This window comes from Athene cunicularia, assembly GCF_003259725.1.
Source record: "Athene cunicularia isolate RWA chromosome 10 unlocalized genomic scaffold, athCun1 chr10_part1, whole genome shotgun sequence".
NCBI lineage: Eukaryota > Metazoa > Chordata > Aves > Strigiformes > Strigidae > Athene > Athene cunicularia.
Genome location: NW_020799112.1, coordinates 21,601,788 through 21,623,542, shown reverse-complemented (window position 1 = coordinate 21,623,542; position 21,755 = coordinate 21,601,788). Strand labels below are relative to the sequence as shown.

Here is a 21,755-nt window from a genome sequence, read left to right as displayed (position 1 = left end):
ACGGGGCGAGCGCAGGGAGCTCAGGCAGCGGTGCAGCGCCCCGGGTCTAAGCCCTGGTGCTGCCCTGCACGCCTGCCTCAGGGGCACGTCCTGGAGGAGGGGGAGGATGGAGGCTTCCTCCAGGCGGTGCAGGCAGAGCTGCGCAGAGCAGTGCGGGTCCTTTAAATGAATTTCTGTGGGGACAAAGTCACAATTTGGCTTGAGTTTTCTTTGCTTCCCCCCAGTCATAAAATTATATCAGACAAAAGACACAACTCTAATTTTTGCAATGAAGTTGGGTCATCTTACTGGGGAAGAACAGTAACCAAGGACGAGAAGAAAGAAGAGGCAAATTATTCTTCTGGGCTGAGATAGCTGGGGAATTCCTGAGGGACCCTCGGTGTAAGACAGAACTCTTCCTGACCCTACAGGGGACGCACAGCCCCTTCAGCTGAACACAGAACCGCTCCCTTGCTTACCGAGCTCACTGGTCCGTGGACAGGATGGAACCATGAGAGCTGTAATTAACCCACAATTATTCATCAGTGCAGGGTTCATTTAAAGCGCCATTCCCAGTCTGACCTATCCAGCGTGGCAGTACTAGTCTATGCTGACTAGCAAAATTGTCTCTCTCACAATTAGGCAACATTCAGGAAAAAATTATACACAAATGTATGACAATCAGTGGCTGCCTGACTGAGAGCTAATAATGTTTCAGAACGAGATTAATATTCAGTGGTTAAAAGAAGATTAAATAAGGACAGAGCTTTCATCATTAAATACATGGGGCAACATAAATTGTTGTTATTGAGTGACAACTTTAAGGCTAAATAATTAAGTCAGGCATTCACTGATGCACTACATTTTTTTTTCTAGTAACATCTGGCACCATGAACACACCTACAATCAGACATAAAGAGGCTTTAACTTATTACGATTACTGTAGACTTGTACTGCAGTATAAACAGTGGTGCTTATTATTCTGATTATGGTTCAGCGTGTAAAAATCAAAGAAAATGGGTGAGGGAATAACCAGATGATACAGTGGGCATGTCCCCAGGGACAAGGTTGTGCCAAGCTGGAGATCTCTGAGGTAGTCCCAAGAAGACCCATCGATACAGCACAATACAATGCCATGAAGAAATAGTAATTTAGCTCCTGGGAAAAGTTCTGTCCACTTTATCTGTCTTAATTAGTGGGACTAATTAACTTCAACAAAATAGTGCCATTTGGTATGGGTGCAGTGCTTTTCAGGCACGCCTGGGGACCCGTGCTGGTATGTAACTGCGTTCCCACGCTGACAGCCCTCCCGCCCCAGAGCACGCGGGTGCTGTTACCATCGGCCCTCGCTGACCGAAGGACAGGTCTAACCCCCTCCTCCTCCAGTCATGTCTCAATCTGATCGACTATCTGCCAAAGCTTATCAATCACCCCGACTGTAATCGCCTTGTCTTTGTCTCAATGCTCTCTGTATTCCCCACGAGACTACACATGAGTCTTTACTCCTCAGGTCTCTGGAAAAACAAGGATGTAACACATTTGTTGAAATGTGTGAATGCAGAATGAGATTCATTCAAATAAAAAGGTCTCATGTTTTGACATCCTGATGAAATCCTGCATCCTGGTGGACGCTGCCCTGTTTTCCCTTCCATAACCTCAGCCCCACCTTCCCAAATCTGCTCTGGGGTTTCATTCTAAGCCAAGATTACATTCTGTCTTAAGAGAAACATTTGTAAATTGTAAGGTTGGAGTGAAAATAGACTTGAAGTCTGCCACCAAATGGTGTGACCTTTCTCTGGGCTTCATTAGCCTTTTTGGTAGGTTTTTTTTGTCCTCTCTTTGTGCTCCTTGTGCTCAGCATCAAATCACAGACCTGCCTCTTAATCTGTCAGAGGACCAGGAAGATGACATCGGTTTACAGACTGAGGATAACAGCAAACTGAAAAAACAAACACGTTAAATGCATAAAATAGTATAATGACTTTCCTGTTCTTCTCCTGTTTTCCTAAGGCCTGACACTTCAGAACGTTCGCTCTGCAGGATTGAGACTGTCTATCGCTGTATTTACACAGCAGCTAATTAATTTCTGGCATGATGCTGGTCTTGACTTCTGGCCACTACCAGAATTAGATTATCATAATAACAGCAATTAGAATGTTCTCTTTTTAACAGCCTGGATAGCTCCGGACATTTGATCTGACCTATTCAAAAGTTAAGAGATACCAAATATCTGAAAAAGACATTTCTGAGGACACAGAATAAAACACTTTTGTAATTGCACATCTGATTCCAGCTCATTACTCTCTCATCGTCTTTTAACCTTCGCATCTTTGTACTTGGCAAGGAAAAGATTTCTTACCCTATGAAATCAGTACCAGATCACTTGCACTGCTGGTGAAATGCTGTCTCTGTTCTCATTTGTTTCTACCATAAATGCAGAATAATTTGAGGACCAGACTGTACAAAAATATTAACAACCTGTAAGCTCAGATATGCTTGTGTAAACTAAATGCCAAACAACAATATATAATCTATCATGCAAATCACTGTTAACCCACAAATAACCTGCAAAGTAGTAAAAAATCTACTGAAGTCAGCTCTCAAAGAGAAAAATCAGACTCACAGAATCATCTCGGCTGGAAAAGACCTTGAAGATCACCGAGTCCAACCACTGACCAAACACTGACAGTGCTAACAACACCAGGTCCCTCAAGTGCGATACCTTCTGCATGAAAAATCACTATGAAGTAATCTCAAGATCCTTAAATCAGAAAAAAATAAAACTGGTGTGGAGTTGATTTGCTAAAGTTCGCATAAAACATTCAATACTATGCAAAGGCTAAACATTGTTACTAATTTAAATTGGAAGAAAACCTGGAATGAAGTGATGAACTCGATACCAGGTTTCAGCACCGTTTGGTCTGCAGGGCACGACAGCTTGGCACAGTGCAGCCTGACCCCGGCAGCTGAGGGTCCTGGTCTGTGCTTCGGGGCGCGAAGCGAGGTGTGTCCCCCGGCACCTGCAAACACGCTGCCCTGTACTAGAGCCACGCAGCTGCTGGGCTCTTCTCCAGCAAGAAGCCACTGCTATGGAAGCTGCTGCTCCTTCTGGCTTCCCAGGTCACGACAGGAGCCTCCGAGCTGAACCGCCCTGGGCGAGGATCAAGGGGGAGCAGGAGGCAGAGGTGCAATGGCCGCGGGGCCCGGCTCAGGGGCTGTTGGCTCCCACTGCCAAGGAGCGGAGGCAGCTCCGCCGAGGAGCAGCAACTCCCCCCAGCACCACCTGCAGCTCCATCCGCCCCCAGCAGGAAGAGGGGCGTTCACGGGCAGCAGGACGACGCAGCCTCGACAGCCAGTCTGAACTGCTCTCTGGAAAATGGCATGTACACTGGATGCTCCCGTACTGGTCTTGTGTTAGAGAATGGAGTTACTCACCCTCCTTCCCTGAATTTAAGCTGATGGGAGTGTCCGGATATATCTGGGAATATATACGGTCGGAAAAATCAGAAACAGGATCTCGGATGGGCTGGTTTAATCTTTTGATCACATCATCAATCCTTTTGCAAACAATGTTGGACTACTTCATTGCTTCTTAATTGGATGCAGAAAGGAATCAACTTGATAACACAAAATATGCTGCTTCGGGAGATTAACACGAAATTGAATCAGGCGAAGATTGCAATCAGAGCCCTGGACACTACGCAGGGACAGATGGCAGCCTATGCTAACAGCCTGGGGGGCCGGGCTGACACGGCGGAGTGCAGCGCACTCCAACAAACTCCATTAAATCCAAGAGGATCGAGCGTGACCACATTGCCTGTAATCTTGTAGAATTTGGAGAAAAAAAAAAATTATTGCCATTAACAACTGGAGAATCAAATTCAGTCTGTAGAATATCCATGGAAATGATTAGTGATTTAAAAACCAGCAAAGCTGGAGGGAGAAACAGCATGCTGATCTGTATTTTGTGACTCGATTTACTGAGGTTCCTCTTTAGGAATGAAACCACAGAAACTATCGGTCTTTATTCTGCAAAAATAAATACTAGTTAAGGAGAATTTGACCAACTTAATTTCAAGAGTCATGATTTTAATAGTGATCTAGAAGTTCAGTGAATACATGTACATGAGCTGGCAATATTTCTATCACTAATTAAGACTATTTCCTTTATTCCTTCTCTTCAGTACTTTTAAAAAAGTTTCATGCAGGTATTTTTCCTTGGCTTTCTGCAATAACATCTATTAACGAGGGGGTTTGAAACCATTAGTTGGAGATTATCTGCTATAGAAAAGAGAAAGTATATTTTATTTATGGTTAACCACAGAACTATCTTAAAGGATAAAACTACATTTGTTTCTGTTGGAACCAGAGTGTGTAAAACCTACCTTTTGAACACACAAAGTTTAACTGTCTGTGAGCTTTTTCTCCATAACTTCATTCTGTACCTGTTGCTTACCAGCAAAGTGAGCCATTTTCAGCTAGTAAGAAAATATGGAATGCTTCTTATGTTCTCTAGCAAGCATATCTGTGGTTCTTTGGACATTGATGATTTTGTCACATTTAGGTAACAGGAAACAGAATTTCCAATTTCAGTCCTTTTGTCTCCTCCTTCCACAGGTAACTTCATATAGTCACAGAGCAATGACTGACTTTCTTTACAACACTTCTTTTTCACTAACCTCTGACACATCTCAAACAAGTATGCCAGAAAGCTCTTACCACACAGAAATCTGATGCCAGGTGTTATCTGCAGTGGAAATCAGTCTTGGTGAATTCTCTAGTGTAATTAATCGTTTGTTCTAATTACCTTCCAGAGCATATTTCATGTCCTGGGCAAACAGAGTCCACATGATTTCAGCGCTGATTTTTCCCATGTTCAGCTCTTGAGGAAACCTGCAATCAATCACAATTACATCAGCTCACCTGCTGCTACAAATGGTGCTTACAGCTGCACAGCGGAAAAGCAGATATTTCCACAAAATGATTCCCCTAGTATGCACTTACTATATTTTGTGTTTTCTACAATTATATGAACCATCCAATCTTCAAGTAAAAACTTCCCTTGGTCTAATGTCAGGGGCCCAAGTAATTTGATGAACATTGCACAAATTCCCTCACATGACATTTTAAATCAAGAAGCATCTATTTATGTTGCAGATAACTCCTCAACTTCAGATAAATCGGATGGCTTATGAAAAACCTGAAACAGTTGGCTCAGATGTTTAGCAGCTACAGGTTTGTCTCTTCTTAAGGTCCTTCCTTAAATTGCTAAAATGGTAGCTGAGCTTTTCATGATACCATGTTTTGATTAACATTCCTCTACTGCATGAGATCTGTTTTAGTAACACGTCATGGTTTATGAGAGCCACTTTATCAAAGCCTGAAAAGAGGCTATTAAAAACACCCCTGGAATTAAGAATATTTGAGATTTTCATAGATTAAAAAAACCAAAAGGAATCCAAATGACCTAATTCCTTCCTCAAATCAAACAATCTCTTGACTATTTTAAATACAAACCCAAGAGAAATCCATTGAAACAAGCATTTTAAAACATCGCATTATCCACAAAAGTCTCAATTATCCACTTCATTTCCATTTAACAGTTCTTATGGAAGTGTAGGCACACTAAAATAGAGCCCAAGAAAATAATTTAAAGCCTTGTAGAATTTCAAATAGGCATAAAGGTGGCATATCAGAAACAGAAGCTTCCTTCCACACTTGTGTCAGAAGTGAGGTGGTTCTCCACTTGAAACCCCCAGTGCCTACCCGTGAAGTTTGTTCAACTTCACCAGCTGTGGCAGAGGTGGCACCTTCCAAGCAGACAGCGTTTCAGGTATTTCTTCTGCCACCTCCCAGACCTCGCGTTGGTGGGCACGGAGCCCAGGGGCACCGACCTCTGTGCTGCTGTTAACGCAAGACATCTTGCTCCTTCAGCTACGCGCAGTTAGAACTAACCCTGCAAGGCGGTGACAGAAATCTCATTCGACACCATGACCCGCATCTTCCGCACCGTGTCACGCAGACAGTGACTCTGCAGATCCCCTCCAGAGGAGCGGTTACTGATTCCAACACAGGCGTGATGGGAGCAGGCTGCCCCAGACTGGGCTTGAAATCTACTGTCAAACACAGCCCAGCATCTCTGTGCTAAGTCTAAATGCCAGTACAGATCAGTCCTACCAAAGCAAGTAGAGAAACCAACTGTAAAACGATAAGCTTGAAAGGAATGTTCCGTTTAACTCCAACCAGCAGGACTGTTTGTGTGAGCAACACGGGAAATGTCTGTATTAGTTCAAGGAATATTATGTTCATTTTTGTTGATTTGATTGTTATGAAGCAATCTGTCCCAGTGACAAGCTGGTTAACACCTGCAGGACTGTTTTTTTTTTTTTTTTTTCCAGTCTCTCTTCTAGGAAAGAATCAAGGATACCTCTAGTGGCTTCCCATCTGCCAGGAGCTCCTGGACAATACTGGCCATTTTCACAGTATGCTTTTAGTCTCTGGAACTTGCTGTGTGGGTTGTACCTGCTCTAAGGGAAGGGCTACAATTGTGTCATGTCTACTTCACAGTTTATACTGCCATGTGCTTTTAATCTCCCCAACTGTTACTATGGATTGTAAACAATCTCCCCCATTGTTATCATACCATTGTGCATTCGATTATGAGGGCACATGCACTACTTGAGATGCCAGAATACTCATGAAGACTTCACAGAAATGTTTATATGTACTATATATAAGTGCAAGTCTTCTCTCCTGCGGGGAAGTGTAAGTGGAATGGCTATAGTAGGCACCACTCCTGCCACAATTTTCCTCGAGATGGCTTTATATATCAGTAGTCATGTTTACTTTAATTTGGTTACTCATATTTCTAAGATTAGTCATGTAATAATAATAATAATTTATTATTTGCATTACAGTAGCACTTAGAGGCTTCTGGTAGGTTTAAGAAATTACTATGCAGGAACATTAAAATACCTAGTGAGAGACAACCACTGCCTTTCAAAACTCACAGTTTAAAAAGACAGGACAGTGAATGGGGAAGAAGACAAAGTAGAAGTGGCTGCTCAAGATTCTGTGACAGGTGAATGTCAGTCAGCAGAACTTCAGCTTTTACATCTTCCTTCTGAGCCCTCTTCCCAATCAGGGCAAGGTGCAAGGTCACTTTAATATACATACAGATATAAAAATCTATATGCACAGACTATTACACGGAAATGCAGAGAAGACGTGAAATTCATAAGAATAGAAAATTCCAGGTGATCAGTTAACATTTGATATTTATCTCCAAGTCCATGACTCCCCAAAAGCTTTCTCCTCCCTTGTTCCCAGGTTGCACTCTGTCAGAGAGATGCATTTAGTATTGTCAGACATATTTCACTGTCTGACTGACAGCCTGAATTATCAGCATTATGAAAAATGCTCCTATTAGGAACATATACAATAAACAGTGATGTAAACTGCAGAGCAGAACATGACCGAGATTTTATTATGCCTATTATTCTTCAGTATTAATCTGTTCAGATGGTTTTGCTTCTATTATATAGATTCAATATTTTCAACATCCTCTTAATTTCCTAATTCTCACATCTATAAATCTACAGATAAAGAAGAAGGATAAGAGCTTAGGCTTGAAATTTGTGGCCACCATTAAAACTGCCTGGAGGACCCTAAAAATAGTATTGTAAAAAGGAAGACACCTTATAAATTCCATGTTATCTTACATTCCTTCCTGAGATCCTGTCATAATGCTGAAACCAGTACTCGACAACTGTGAGTACAACTGCCAGTTTGTGCTATAGAGAGTTCTGGCACATCTCGAGTTTGGTTCCAAATGTCAGAAGTAACAGCAATGTTTTTTCAACTGTAATATATCGTTCTGGCTAAGAATAATGACAGAAGCAGCAATATAATTGTATTTGTTTTCCTTAAAAGTGACCTTCACATAGAATACTCAGACACTGCTCAGCAGAGTTATATGCCACAGCTGACAGCAGTCACCACTGACTTATCTGCATCTGGGGTCACAACTGAAGGCAAATACCGACATATATAAAAATAAAAGCACAATTGAAAGCAAAAATTAATCAACATTAAAATATAAAGAAACAAGTCCCCAGGAAGAGTCTTTTAAATTCACCATATCCAAAAAATCCTCAGTCAAATTCTTCACAGACCCAGGTAGTTAGATTGCTGCAGAAGTTCTCTGGTTCTCTGACAAAATACAGAGTCACATGCAAGGCTGACTCTCCATTACTTACTGAAGTCTGATGTAAGAGAAATGTCATCTACAGGTGAACGAGCTCAGTGAGAAACCATCCCTCACTACAAGACTGAAAGTATTCAATTCCAAACAAGTTGCAGACAGCTCAAGGATTTCTTAGCATGATTTCTTGCTGTGAGCAAGAAGTTCATGGATGCTAAAGCTGGGGCTTGGATTCACAAACTAATCCAAATAAAGCCAAAGGGTATGCCAAGCACTGCAACAAGCTCCAGAGAAAGAGCTCAAGTCTCCTCATACTGTAGAGATGGACTCCATAAGAAACGAGTCGAGTGGTTAGTCAGAACTGTGTTGGAGAGTCTAGGGTTTATTTCTGCAAATCAAGGACTGAGATACGATCTCTAAGTTGTGTGAGCTGCACACAGAAAAAGCCTGAAGTACTTTTGAAATGGACAGCAACAGAAATGGAAGACGAGGAGCACACCGGTGCCGTACTTGGGTGCAGCGGCTCAGCTGGTCATTCCCAGCAAGGAGACATCTTGTACTTCTGCTGTAATAAAGGAACCAAGAATCTAGGTACATCTTCATGTAAATAAGCACTGATCCTATCACATATTTCTTACTCTAACGAAAACAGCATTTCAGTGGAAGATTTTGTTCTTGATTCGTTGTTCCTTTTAATTGAAAGATATTTTATTTTCACAGCAATTTCTGCTGTCTTGCAGCGTGTACAATGCAATTTGACAAGTGCCAGGAGGTTCTAGATCTGCTTGTGAATCAGGTTCTAATCACAATTTACATTGTTTTAACTAGTAGAATGAGAATTTTACAACTTAAATACCAGATTTCATGTTTTTCCCTCAAACTTGTCATTCCTTGTGTCATATAAGATATAAAAGGTTGCTCACACAGCTGCCGTTGAAGGGTCTGATGTGGCCTTTCAGCTGCTGCAATGTTTGCTGAGACAATCACGTCAGGTTCCATCTGCATTCATAGTCTGACACAGTTCAAACTGCTCTATCACAGCATCTTTTTTAATATAAAAATAGGGTTTCCAAAACTAGTTGAGAAAAAAAAAATAATCTGAACAATATGATCCCATTGTGAACACTCCTATCAGAGCACTTGGAGCTCTCCTGGGGATGTCCCGTAACCTCGTTTCTAGAAAGGATTCAAGTGGACATAGGCTTGAAGATTCCACTGAGACACGGCATGGCCACAGATTTTTGATAAGGAGTCACAGGTCTGCAATATTCTTATGCATTCAACTTAAATTTTCTTAGCATCCATTTTCTTTTCTGGGGTAATCAAGGGGGAAGAGACTGTCTGTCATTTTTCTCAGCAGTTTTTACATGCTGCTTTTGTGTTGGAAGAAGCTTTTCTTTTAAAAAAAGAGATCCAAAGCAACTCTGAACAATTTTTCAAGTTTTTCCTCCCACAGCCTCTTCATTTCTTGCTCCTGATGTCTCCTATATCTTGAAGACACTTTATTCCTTGAGTTCACCCTTCCACTTCCAAAACTACAGTGAAAATAGGAGAGAAGTCACCCAAGCAAACTCTCTCCCTTACTCTGTCCCAACTTCAATCCGCAGCTGATTATTTCACATTTCACACAATCACTCAGCTGTAGTTCTGGGAACCTCCTCATCCCCTCAGAGGAAAGCTGTTCTTTATCCTTGTCCTTTCTCCCTCACGTTTGCTTAAGAATGTAACTAGAACAATTTTTAGGATAGTTAACCCCCAATTATGCTTGATTAATTTAAATGAAGAGACTGAAATGAAATACATGTATGTATTTGTTCCAGTTAGATGTTTTATAATAAGTATATTGGTTACATAGTCAGACAAAGAACTGAGCTTTCATTACAGTCAAATTTCACACTAAGTTGTATAAATGGAGAAAACAGGAAGAGAGTTTTCTTTCCTCTGTAGGGTAAGAACTTGTTCCTTAGTAAGGTCAATGCAGGAAATGACTGAACAGAGAGATGTTTACTATCCAGGACTGAAACAATCCTTTGTATATTTAAAGGAAAGGAAGAAATCAAAAGGCAATGAAATCTCTTCCAACTTGTAGTTATCACCAGGATGTTTCTTTGGGTCCGTAAGAAGCGTGGCAGCTTTTCTCAAGAGACAAACCCATCTCCATGTACAGAGCCTTTCAGTATCTACCCTGCTGGGGCTGAAGAAGAGACTTGTTCTTGCTCCCCTTCAGATCATTCAATTAAATGCCACTGCAGACACTTCTATTAATTCTTTAGCTATAGTACAGATATAAGCTTCAATTTCAACTTTTGCAGAAGTCATCACAACTAGACCATGCCCATAGTTTCTAGAATCTTTCTGTAAAATAGCTCCAAAAAGCTAAAAGAGCAAAAACTTTTCCCTAGGCCCTCATGTGGTCACAATTCAATTACTGCATCTGCTTCTCCAGCCCTAACCCGTGAGACGTGTTCCCTTGCACCGCAGCTGTGCTCTTCAGTCCCAACCCCAGCACCGTCCCCTCGTCCTGGGTTTATCGACTGTCTCTCTCTTCTCTACCAGAGCATCAGCCAGAAGATATTCAACTTGTCTCGGTTATTGATTGTACCTCCCTCATCTGTTACATCTTCAATTCTGAGAAGTCAGCTTCCATCTCTGGTGAGCCCAGGATATTGCTCTCCATTTCTAAGTTCTCTGCTCAGCTTGGCTAGGCTTTCTCTCTTGCCAATCAGAAATTTGAGGAGGGTTTTTTTTCTGCAGTTCATTATTCTTTCCCAAATACATCCCTAAACTCTGTTGTAACGCCTAAGAAAGTCTCAGCATGATTTGAACACTTTATGCGCCAATCTTAACATTAATGCCATCATACCGTTTCACTTAACTTTCCCTTCTGTCTCTCCCCTTAGCTCTCTTGCATAATATTTTGCTACTTAACTCTCTGGGATGGTTCCTATACCACGGCTTTAGCGCTCCTGAAACCAAAGGTTCTCTTACCATGACCAGAGCACTAAGCCTTTATCAAAGCATGTCAATGTTATATTTTGCATTTTTAAACATCTCTACCTAGATTACATTTAAAACACAACTAATGATTCCGGTGAATTTCCTGTCCTTACTTTAATAAATCCATGATTTTTCATTTTTATGAGGAAAGTAATTACTTACTGGTTCAAGACAGGTGTATATGCTGTTTTATCTTCATCTATGATGGTGACCATCAGAGTAATAAGCTGTGCCCAGAAATCCAAATTCTTTGTTGTTGGTCCCTGGTCTTCTTTAGGAACTTCTTGTTTCTTACCCTGTTCAAACAAGATTGAATTTATTTTACATTAGAGAAAATATTATGGGATATCCACCTACAGATTACTGCCTGGATGGAAAGAGTGACACATGAGGAATCTTCAGGAATTTTGGACAAAGCCTGTCTGTCCAACTTAAAGCAGATTGTATGACAGATTGTTCCTGGCTGCAGACGTACATCAAAAAATCATACCCAGTGCAGAGACAGCCAGGTCAGCAAAGAAGATCAATAGAGACTTGATTTTTAGTGCATGTCCACACCTTAATTAAACACATTCTTAAATTCTTTGTTGTGTTGAAACTGAGTGCAGGTAAAATTGTCTGCTGAGGCAGAACTTTTATACTCTACACAATAAATACTGAACATTTCTTCTTTTGTTCTGCATTATAAACTGAACTTATTTGCCCTAACAGCTGCTACGCTCTTTGCTTTAAATGAAGAAGCAGTTAGATTTCCCTTTATTTTTTAATAGCCAAAATAACAAAAGCTATTGCCCAAAGTATTCTGCACAGAGATTTTCCAGGGACTCAGATTAACTGGCAGAACCACAAACTGAGAGGCAGAGCAAACCACCACAAAGTAGGAGGGAAAAAAAAAATAAAAAATCCCTGGACTCATAAAAATACTGGAAAAGGTACATAGGAATATGCAGAAGAGAGCCTTGCGAAGGTGTTGCCTTGCTAAGGATTCTAAATCTGTGAGCAAAACCAATCTGTTATTTGATTCTTTTTGAATCCAGGGAAAAGGGATTCTTGCATACCCCTTGCAGATGGAGAGGACTGAAGCAGTTTCACATCCGAAGCGGAGAAGCCGAGGTGCCCCATCCCATTTTTGGCACCAATCTTGAGGAAGGACACGACACACTGATATATCAGGGGGATTACCAACATGGCTCTCCAGTTACTAATTAAAAGTTGGTAAGTAAAGCAGTGGCTTTTCACTCCTCTTGACTAAAAGCCTGCTTTTTGCACCTTTTTATATTATTATATGTATGCATTAATATTCCCCACTTACAAACTTTTATCAAGAATGTTGTATTTTTTAATCTTACTAAAATATGCCTTTACAGCTAGATTTTGTTGCTGTAGTTTTGATTGATGAATTCTTCATCTACAGTTTCCTGGACAAAACTATTTTTCAGCTCTTTTCTTGACAGAAGGATCAGATTTCTTATCATTGCCCAATAACTAACTTAATTGCAGAGAACCAAACAGGAAAAGAAATATTTTTATCTGTGTATGGACACACACAATCGCTGCCACACAGAGGTATGTCTGCACATGCTCTTCTACACCGCTGTCAGAGATGGAAAGGGGTCTTGTCACTCAATCACTGTCACAAAATAAACACGCCCATTGTCCTGCAAGTTTAAATGTCTGTTCCCTGGTACTTCTCACTTTTAGTCCAAATATGACCACGGCAGCGGACCCCGTATCTCTTTGAATAGATACGACACTATGTTAGTGTCATAGTGAATTAATTAAATGTTATCTTAACCTCAATTAACTTTTATCTATTAACAGCATTTAGAATGACAGAAAGGGAATTTCAACAACACTTAATTGAAACTGGTTTTGTGGTCACTGCGGAATATTTTTTAAAAGTATCATTAATCACACTGCTACTTACTCAGCTGAACTACAAACGTTACAGCTTCAGTGTCTGAAGCAACTGCAGTAAGGGCGAGGTTCAGAAGCAGTAGATGGTGACTAGTGTCGCTGACAATTAACCACCACACGTGCCAGCGAGAGTGCTTGCCAGCCAGCAATGAATACTGGATTGGATACTTACGATCACTCACAAGAGCTTTCCTTGGTGTGCATTATGCTTTTATTGCAAGACCTTGTTTCTATATCAAAGATTTATTTTTAATGTATTTTTTTTCCTCAGAAGCTAGTGCATGCTTAAGCCAAACTAACTGAAAGGCAGCTGTCGAAGACAAAGCCAGGTCACGTTTAGTCCAGCATCTTATCCAAGACCTGTATTTCACATAAAACACCTGCAATGGCACGTAGCTTAGCCAGCTGTTCATGGTTGTGGATGCGAATCACAGAATGAGAAATTCTGTTCTTTAATACAGGTAGCAAAATTTAATTAATTTACAAAGTAATAGTTGCACAGTTTTCTGAGTTTAAGAATAAAAAGGCTAAACTGTTGACAAGCAAATATATTTTGCACTCTGGAAAACTGTCTGAGGGTGGAGAAAGCAATCTCAGGCACAGTGGGAAGCAGGATTAAAATCTACATCTGTATTACCCCGAGACAAATCTGTAAAGGCTACTTTGAGGAACACAGGGCTTTCAACTTCCCTCATCATTGATTCTTCCAGTTTGTAGGACAAATGTCTGCTTTTATTTTGCTTTGTTTTTATTTTGTCATGTCCTGTGCAATCAATACACAACATCTGTATGGGTGCGACTTGGATAAATCCAGTCCTGTGGCTTTCAGTAACTCATCTGCATGAAGACTACGTCGGAGGCAAGCCCCGAGCTAAGTTTCAGGATATCTTATTTGCTGTATAAATAATGATAGGATGGAAGCTGAACGGAAACCAAGGCAGTAGCCCCGAGTAGCATGAAGCTACAGAGCACAGTTTGGTGGAACAGCCTTAGATGATGAAATATTACTTTTAATGGTACTTCTGTATTTTTAAACTGCTCAGCTAATATTTACTTTGAAAGAGGTTAAGTATCACTGGGGAATACAGACTACGCACTATATATATAACATACCCACATATAGACATTTATATGCATTACACTTATTTTTATGATTTTATATAACTTTTTATACGTTTTAATATCTTATGTATGTAAAGAATTAAAATTTGCCTTTACAGCATTTAGAGAGGCTAAAGCCTATTTGCAGACACTCCAAATGAATTTAAAACACGTGAGGGATTTCGCTGAACCAATACCAGTTTTGTTTGGAAACAAAAGCAAATGCAGGAGATGGTTAACGTGAGTTGCACACAGAGACGGGGTGGGTAACACGCAGGCACCTCCCACTTGTGGCCACATGGAAATACAACTGTCCAGGTTCCATGTTCCATAGCACCACACACAGTATGATTCAGGCAAGAAACGAGCCCTGGTAAAACCCTGAGCCTGCAGTGGGACAGCAGCTGCCAGACTTTCCCTGAGTGAGAGCAGGTGGTGACCTACATATGAACCAGCTCTTGCTGCTTTGGGGCTCATCGATCCCAGTTCTCACTCCTCACAGCTCACATCTCAGCTGTGCAGCTCAAACACGAACCTCCCGCGCTGCATCCCCACGCTAGGGTGAACTCCTCCTCCTCTGAGAGCAGAATGCCTCACCCGAGGGGGAGGTAAGGGAATGGTTAATGAAGAAGGCTGAAGGGTGGAATCCGGTGTAATCAGACTACGGGGTTTGGACACAAAGCTAATGAAATGTTAATTACACTACTGTAGCAGTGATACCACAAGGCAGTCTGCGGTGAGCCTGGATTCACTGGAAACCTCCAGAGCTCCGGGTTCCAACAAGCTGTGTAGCTACGTCTCCCTAAAATTAAAGGCACGTGCAGATATATCGGTCGCAAACTGTAAGGAGAGGATGCAGAAGGCAGTTTCCTTGTACAACTCTACAGCTGATGCAGGATTTAGGCAGAAATTTGAATTACTTTACTCATCTATTAAAGCTAGATTGGTTAGATCATACTTCTCAGAACTGCCTCCCGCCTGCTGTGAAGCAGAAAGTTTGATTGTCTGTTATTAAGATTACATACAGTTATGTCCGGTTACTGTTAGTGACGAGTTATTTTGAATATGGTCTCTTTATCTTAAATTTTCCTTTTTGCTCATTTTCACTAAAATTTTTTTCTACTTGCTAGTGATTATAACTCTACAGACACTTGTCTGCTTAAAGTTTCTACATACAAACACTTGCTGGAAAGCCTGTCGAAAGAGACTAGAGGAGGCATTTAAATACAGCGAAACGCAGTTAATTCAGTTTTCCAGCTGAGTGAATATTTGTAGATTTTTATTTTTACTTATATTTTCTATTTCAGGACTTCATATTGCTTTCATTAAGTAGAGTTGTATAAGAGAAAAATAATATAATGACATTACCCGTCCCACTAAAAAAAAATAAAATAATTTGGAGAGAGGCATCACTTTAAACTTGTTTCACATTCTCCAGCAAACAGAAAGGCTATATTACCCCTGCATTTTTGAACCAGCTACTAAAATAGACAAGCTAAAGTACTGTATGAATTTACAGAAAAAAGTAGTGAAAATTTTAAAATACAGATAAGCTTTGGCAGGTATCACAGTGCCTTGCAGAGTAAGATTACTTCACTTTTTACTGTTTACTAGAACAGCCACCATCTGCTGACGGACTCTGCAGACAGGCAATACCCAGTCTAGCAACAGCTTATGTGTAACAGACAACATCAAATTGCTGCAGAGTAAATGTTAGTGAGAAAACAGTTTATAGATGTGATGTCTGAGGCTGCTCCTTCTACTAATTTATACTGCTACTCATCTTACAATATCATCTGTGGGAGAACAACCAGGCACATGAGCACTCAAGGGTGTGGTGTCCCTGGGGGTGCTGGTGAGAAATTCTTCAGTTCAAGGCTTGGAGGCCAGAGATAAGTTCTCATGTAACAGGAACCCAACATTAGAAAATAAATTCTCATTTCAGGAAAGTTGAATATATAGCACATACTGCCTCTCCTGCAATACAAGAATCCATATTTCGGATTCAAGTGAAATGTGCTTTCAGATAAAATTTGATGTCTTATATCAGGCAGTATGACTATTCTTATCTACTATATACTACACTGCAACTGCGCTTTTGCTGAACAACTTAATTCATCCTTTTCAAGGCAGGGATAATCACCGAAATACCATTTTTCCAGTGTACCACCCAGAAGGCAAAGTAAGGAACAAAGGGTAAGGTGATGAAGCAGGGATATTCCTTTTACACACGTGTATAATTAGGCAGCTACAAATGTCTTAATTTTAACATTACTTATGGAATAAACTCTGGCCATGTTATAGGAGACAAAAGCATTCTCTAGGCTGTTGCATGGCATTTGGAATATTACAAATGCTGTAATTATTTTGCATCGACAGTTCAGCCTGACTAAGAAACATTACAGAATTATTCTCTGCTTTCTTGAAGCAGTTACTAAAGCTTGGATCCAAGTGTACATCATAGGGTGTTAAAATATAAGGTTGGAAAGACGGTATATAATTTCCAGCAAATTATAATGGTCCTTTTCTAAAGCTACTGAAGTAAAACATTAGATTTTTTAAAATTATTTTTCAACTATGGATCTTAAATGAACAGTAATCAATCTAAGGTCATCTCCCGTAAAACCACTGGCCAATTTTACAGCCACGTCCCGTGTGATGACTAAGTTAGGTTTTGAAACACATTTTATCAAACATTTTAGAGTTGATAGCCATCTGTGGGTTTGTTTATGATATATTGCTCCTTCTTAAATAAATAAAATTAAAATAACCTGAGTGCTTTGATCTGAAGGAATACTGGAATTCTTTTTATTTACTGATGGTAAACTAACCATAATGAATGAGCACTAGCATGAGACAAGTTCACATTGGCCTTACCTGATCCACTAACTGGGAGTAGAGATCATAGCAATTGTCAAAAATGTATTTATAAGTTGAGTCCAGGCAGGCTCTTACACAGTCTTTCACCACAGTACTGGCTCGAGGGGGGCTCTGCAATTCAAGGACCTTAGGAAATAGTACATAAAGGGTAGAAGATCAGAATTAGACTGAATAGAAAAAATCCAAGTGTTGCAGTGAAGGTTGTTCTGTAATACAGGATGAAAAGTGTTGAAATATATTAATGATAAAAATATTTTAAGGTGTTGACTTAAGGTGATCTTAAAGATGCGTTAAAACACGTACTTAATCAAGTAGATTGCACCACTGCTTTATTTGAATTATTCATATAAGACCTATATGTCCAAGTTTTCCTCTAAAGGCAGATAAACCTAAATATTTTTCCATTATTTAGGAAATTCTAAAACCATATAATTATACACTTTCAACCGAGTATCAGCCACATCTCTTCATTTTTTAAAGCAAAGGTTTCAGCTTTTTACTCCACTTTAGGATATATTGATCCGAACTTCAACTTAATGGATTATTTTAATTCTCTTTATGAAGTGCCTAACATAGTGAAATCACACGCTGTTGTGACAAACGTTGCTGTGTTACTGTATTTTCATCCAGTTATATTAATGTGCACAGTTCCATTCTAAAAATATTTCAGAACTTGACCTAGATATCAACATAGTGACTAAGGCAAGTAGAGTTATCAGAGCTATTCTGTTATTTGACATGTGATATCATGATACTACTAGAAAAACATTATTCTACGGCAGATGTTCCTAAGGAGTTCAACTGACTTTGCTTTATGTGACTTGACTTCAATCTAATTAAAAAGGTAAATTTTTTGTTTCCTTCAGGAGATGTAAAATTGTTTAAAAAGGAAAAGATAGTTGTTTATTTTTCAAAGATAATGGCTTTTACCACATTGATAATACAAAGTATGAACTTTACTTCAACGATCTCCAGTAAGTTAAGAGATTTAAATTAGAACTGAAGGAGATGAATTAAGAGTATTAACTAGAGTATGATTTCCTGGAAAATGAAAGGCAACAGCACTTTTTTTAAAGTCCTTGTGCAAATAAAGGACAGTACCTTCATTCGAAAAAAAGTAATGCTGGTAAGCAGGTCCACTGTTGATTTCAGATCTTGGAGTCTTTCAGAATTGCTGGCAGGAAAATTATCCTGGTGAATCAGGAAGAGAGGAATCATGTGAAATGGGAGTTAGCAGGCAGGATCCTTGAACAGCTAGGAAAAAAAAAACCCTCTAGGAAAACAAAGGTGATGCTTGGAAGGATTAGAAATGTTCACGTTACCTGAACTCCACCTGTGAGCAAGTTAAGGATGAGTATTTCTGACATCTGATAATGCTCCTTTATTTCTAACAGGAATTATTCAAAATACTGTGATATTTCCAAAACATGAATGGAGTAAAAAGTATTACAGAAAGACTGGAAAATGTTGCTAATGAAAATCATTCACGGGTTCTCCGTGGTACACAAATCGCTTGTAGGCATAAATGCAGTAATAAGCTTAATGAAGAAATAGTACATTAAATTTTTGCTATCATCTCTAGGTTAACCGAGATGGGAGTTAGCATTCTTTGGATGGCTTCATACAAATGAAACATCACCCACATATCCTCATGCTCCAATATCGTGTGGATAACATCCTTCAAAACCAAGAGATCCTGGGATGATCACATCATTACACCAAGGATATGATCTTAAAAAGTGAGTATTAAAAACTAATGCCTTGAGTTTCTTTTAAATATTCCCTTCCTCCTTCAGTTTTAGAAACCAGGCCAGAGAACAGAGAAATCCTGGAGTTGGAGGCTGCCATTCCCAGAAGCTGAGAGGAGCCCAAATTGCTTATGTGTCATTCAAATATTTCATGATCCAGTGGAACGGAGAAGGAGAGGGAGTTCAAACCAGTATGAAAACTGGCAGGTATTCAGAGCGTGCTTCTTTCCTGAAAGGCTGGGTTTGGAGCACACCTCAGTGGAAAGAGCTTTCATGAGGCAGAAATTATATTAGAATTCCTATCATGTAGAAAAATGAGGAGTCAAATCTCTTTCAACATTCCAAGGATCTTAGCAGGGAAGCTGTGGCAAAGATTTCAGTCTCTCAGAATAAATACAGCAGTAACTGCAGTCTGCACTCCATGAGCTAGAGAAGGTAATGCCCAGATGAATTAACTTAATCAGATTAAGGATTAATTTAACCAAAGTTGAATCCTACTGTTTCCTGCATGTCTGTCCTACTCTTTTTTTGGATGTCTGCTCATCCCTTGATCCATTCTCAGCTTTTGGAAAGAAAAGAATAACTTTTTGAAACTGGAAAAACGTTGTTGTTAAACTGCTTAAATTCTGCAAGGTTTGTTTCAAAGGATTCGGGGTGTCATGTCAGCACCCAGTATTTTCAGCTTCTATGACTCGAGAGGGATTAATCTCTGAAACATCTTGAAGCAGATGAAGCCCACCGGGTTATTTACACAAAAAACCACTTGAGTTGTCCTCTAGAAAGAATATGTTGCACATACCCTGTATTTAGATAAATCAATCCTCAGAGAATTGTGCAATTGATCCAGCAGTTTTATGAACTTTTCCCTCTGTAAAAAGAAAACAAGAACACGTTGCATGAGAACTTGCAGGTTTCTCTAATGGATGGGTTTTTAGAAAGCTGCTTTCCATTCTTATTTGAGAAGTCGATTGTTTTCCATCGTTTCACAGGAAAAGCGCTGGTCTGAGATAGCTGTGTTTCAAGGTCAGGCAATGTCTCTCTCATCACTCTGCTGTCCCTTCCCACGTGGTGGGTCCCCTGGTAGTCAGCACTGGGCAGCAGTGCCAGACACCAGTGAGGGGACAGGGACTTTCCTGTGCAGCGTTTTCCTTCCTCCGTGACTGATGCATTGTCAAATAACTCTAATATCTAGAAACTGAAATGCATTGCCTGACGTCTCTGACCAAAAAAATGCAATAACAGCATCACTTCAGTGTGAAGCCCAAAGTTTTAAGTTATGTTAGCAAGCCTCATTAAAACAGGTAAGATTGTTATATTTTTATATTTGCCTTGTAATTGCTTACGCAATGAAAAAAGCACTTCTCTCCCCCTTTAACGTGCAAGGAATGACGCTCATTTACATCAGAATTTGGTGTAAAAGCATGATTGAAAATTACTCTTCAGAAACAGTGGCTTTTGTAGGAATAGGCTAAGTAATACTATGCAGTTATCATATATTTTCCCCTTTAAAATGCAGAGATTAAATTGTCACCTTGATAGATGAAGGTCATTGAAAGTATTTTGCTGCGAGATACCCAGCTGAGCTGTGCCATTCTCAAGTAACACTAGGAAGAGTTTCTGATTACCAGTCTTCAGTGTCAGAACATGTTCTACAGCCCACGACACAGAACTGTGCAGAAATCCTTGCTGGTCTATGTGGGAGAAGCAGGCTTGTGCAAGGAGCAAGGTGTGACAGTCCTCAGAACCCGTGGTGGTATCCCCACCGTCCCTGAAACGTCACCGGCACTAACAGGGAAACAAAATTCTTTGTGCACTGTCTCTCATCAGTAGAGCACTAAGCTACACCAAAAGCCACTCATTTGGCACAGTTCCCTTAAACAATCAGTCAAAAGGGACCTTATTTGTCATGTCACCTGTACTGAAACATTCCGTCAGCCAAATCCTTCCCAGCTGCAGCCTAAGGACTTGTACTGGAGATGTTTTGGATGAATGATGTGCAGCTCTCCCCAACAAATGCCTTTTGACTCACGAGAGAATAATAATTAATATTTTCCCTATAAGTCAATTGTTTCAAAAAAAGAGCTCCAAATCTCTATTAGTGATGCTTACTGCTGTCTGAACTATGAATTAGATTGGAATTTACGTCAAACTGGCACCACCATGAGAGAGAAGACTTAATCTCTGTGTAATCTGAGGATAAAAGTAGTTCTGATCGGTAGAAAAATGCAAAAACCAGAACAGAAATTCCAGCAAAACCATTCTAAATTTCAAAAGCTGGATCAAACTCAAAAGTCTAACAGAGCTTGAGTACTGAAAGAGTAGCTGTGTTTTAACGCAGAGTCATTCCATTGTAAACTCTGAGTATCTTATAAAAGAAACCTGAATAACAACAGAGCAATAGTGTGCTGTCATGGTAATACAATAATTAAATCATAAATATTCTGATAGTGCTTTCTGTCTAGAAAACTTTTTTACTTTACAGTAATGGAGCAACGTTAATATTTCCTCTATCAAAGCAAACCTCTAACAGCAGGAGAGAACATTCCAGTTCAAGAACATGCTTTCTCTAAACTCAAACCCCAGCCCTGGGTACATTTATATGTGAGTACTTCCACCAGACCTAACATTTAAAAAAAAAAAAAAAAAGATATTTAGAGCAAATGTGTATCTAAAAAAAAAATCTACTGAATGGACCTGAAAATAATGACTTAATGGATTTTTTTTTTTTTTTTTTGGGTGTGTGGGTTTGGGTTTTGTTGGTTTTGTGTGTTTTTTTTGTTTTTGTTTTTTAAAAAGATTTATGACATCCCTTAAATTTGAAAAGACATTAATGTTAGTGCTACTTTAGGACTATTGAGAACTAAGTGTTGACTATTTATGGCTGTAAGCAGTAGCATCAAATCCTAAGCACATTCAGGATTCTGCAAAAC

General features: G+C 39.8%; 1 protein-coding gene across 4 annotated transcripts in view; it reads right to left on the bottom strand.

Moving 5' to 3' along the window:
• UNC13C (unc-13 homolog C) overlaps nucleotides 1-21,755 on the bottom strand; it is a 149,393-nt gene that overhangs the window by 44,345 nt on the left and 83,293 nt on the right. For all 4 annotated transcript variants that reach the window (XR_003399095.1, XM_026855668.1, XM_026855670.1 and 1 more), the window contains 5 exons: nucleotides 19,625-19,693; nucleotides 18,179-18,268; nucleotides 17,075-17,203; nucleotides 11,342-11,475; nucleotides 4,787-4,872 (listed from right to left, as the gene is read on the bottom strand). Coding sequence is in view for 3 of the 4 variants with exons in the window: in XM_026855668.1 (XP_026711469.1) it covers nucleotides 4,787-4,872; nucleotides 11,342-11,475; nucleotides 17,075-17,203; nucleotides 18,179-18,268; nucleotides 19,625-19,693 (508 nt within the window). In the remaining variant the exon portion in view is untranslated. The remainder of the gene's footprint in view (nucleotides 1-4,786; nucleotides 4,873-11,341; nucleotides 11,476-17,074; nucleotides 17,204-18,178; nucleotides 18,269-19,624; nucleotides 19,694-21,755) is intronic.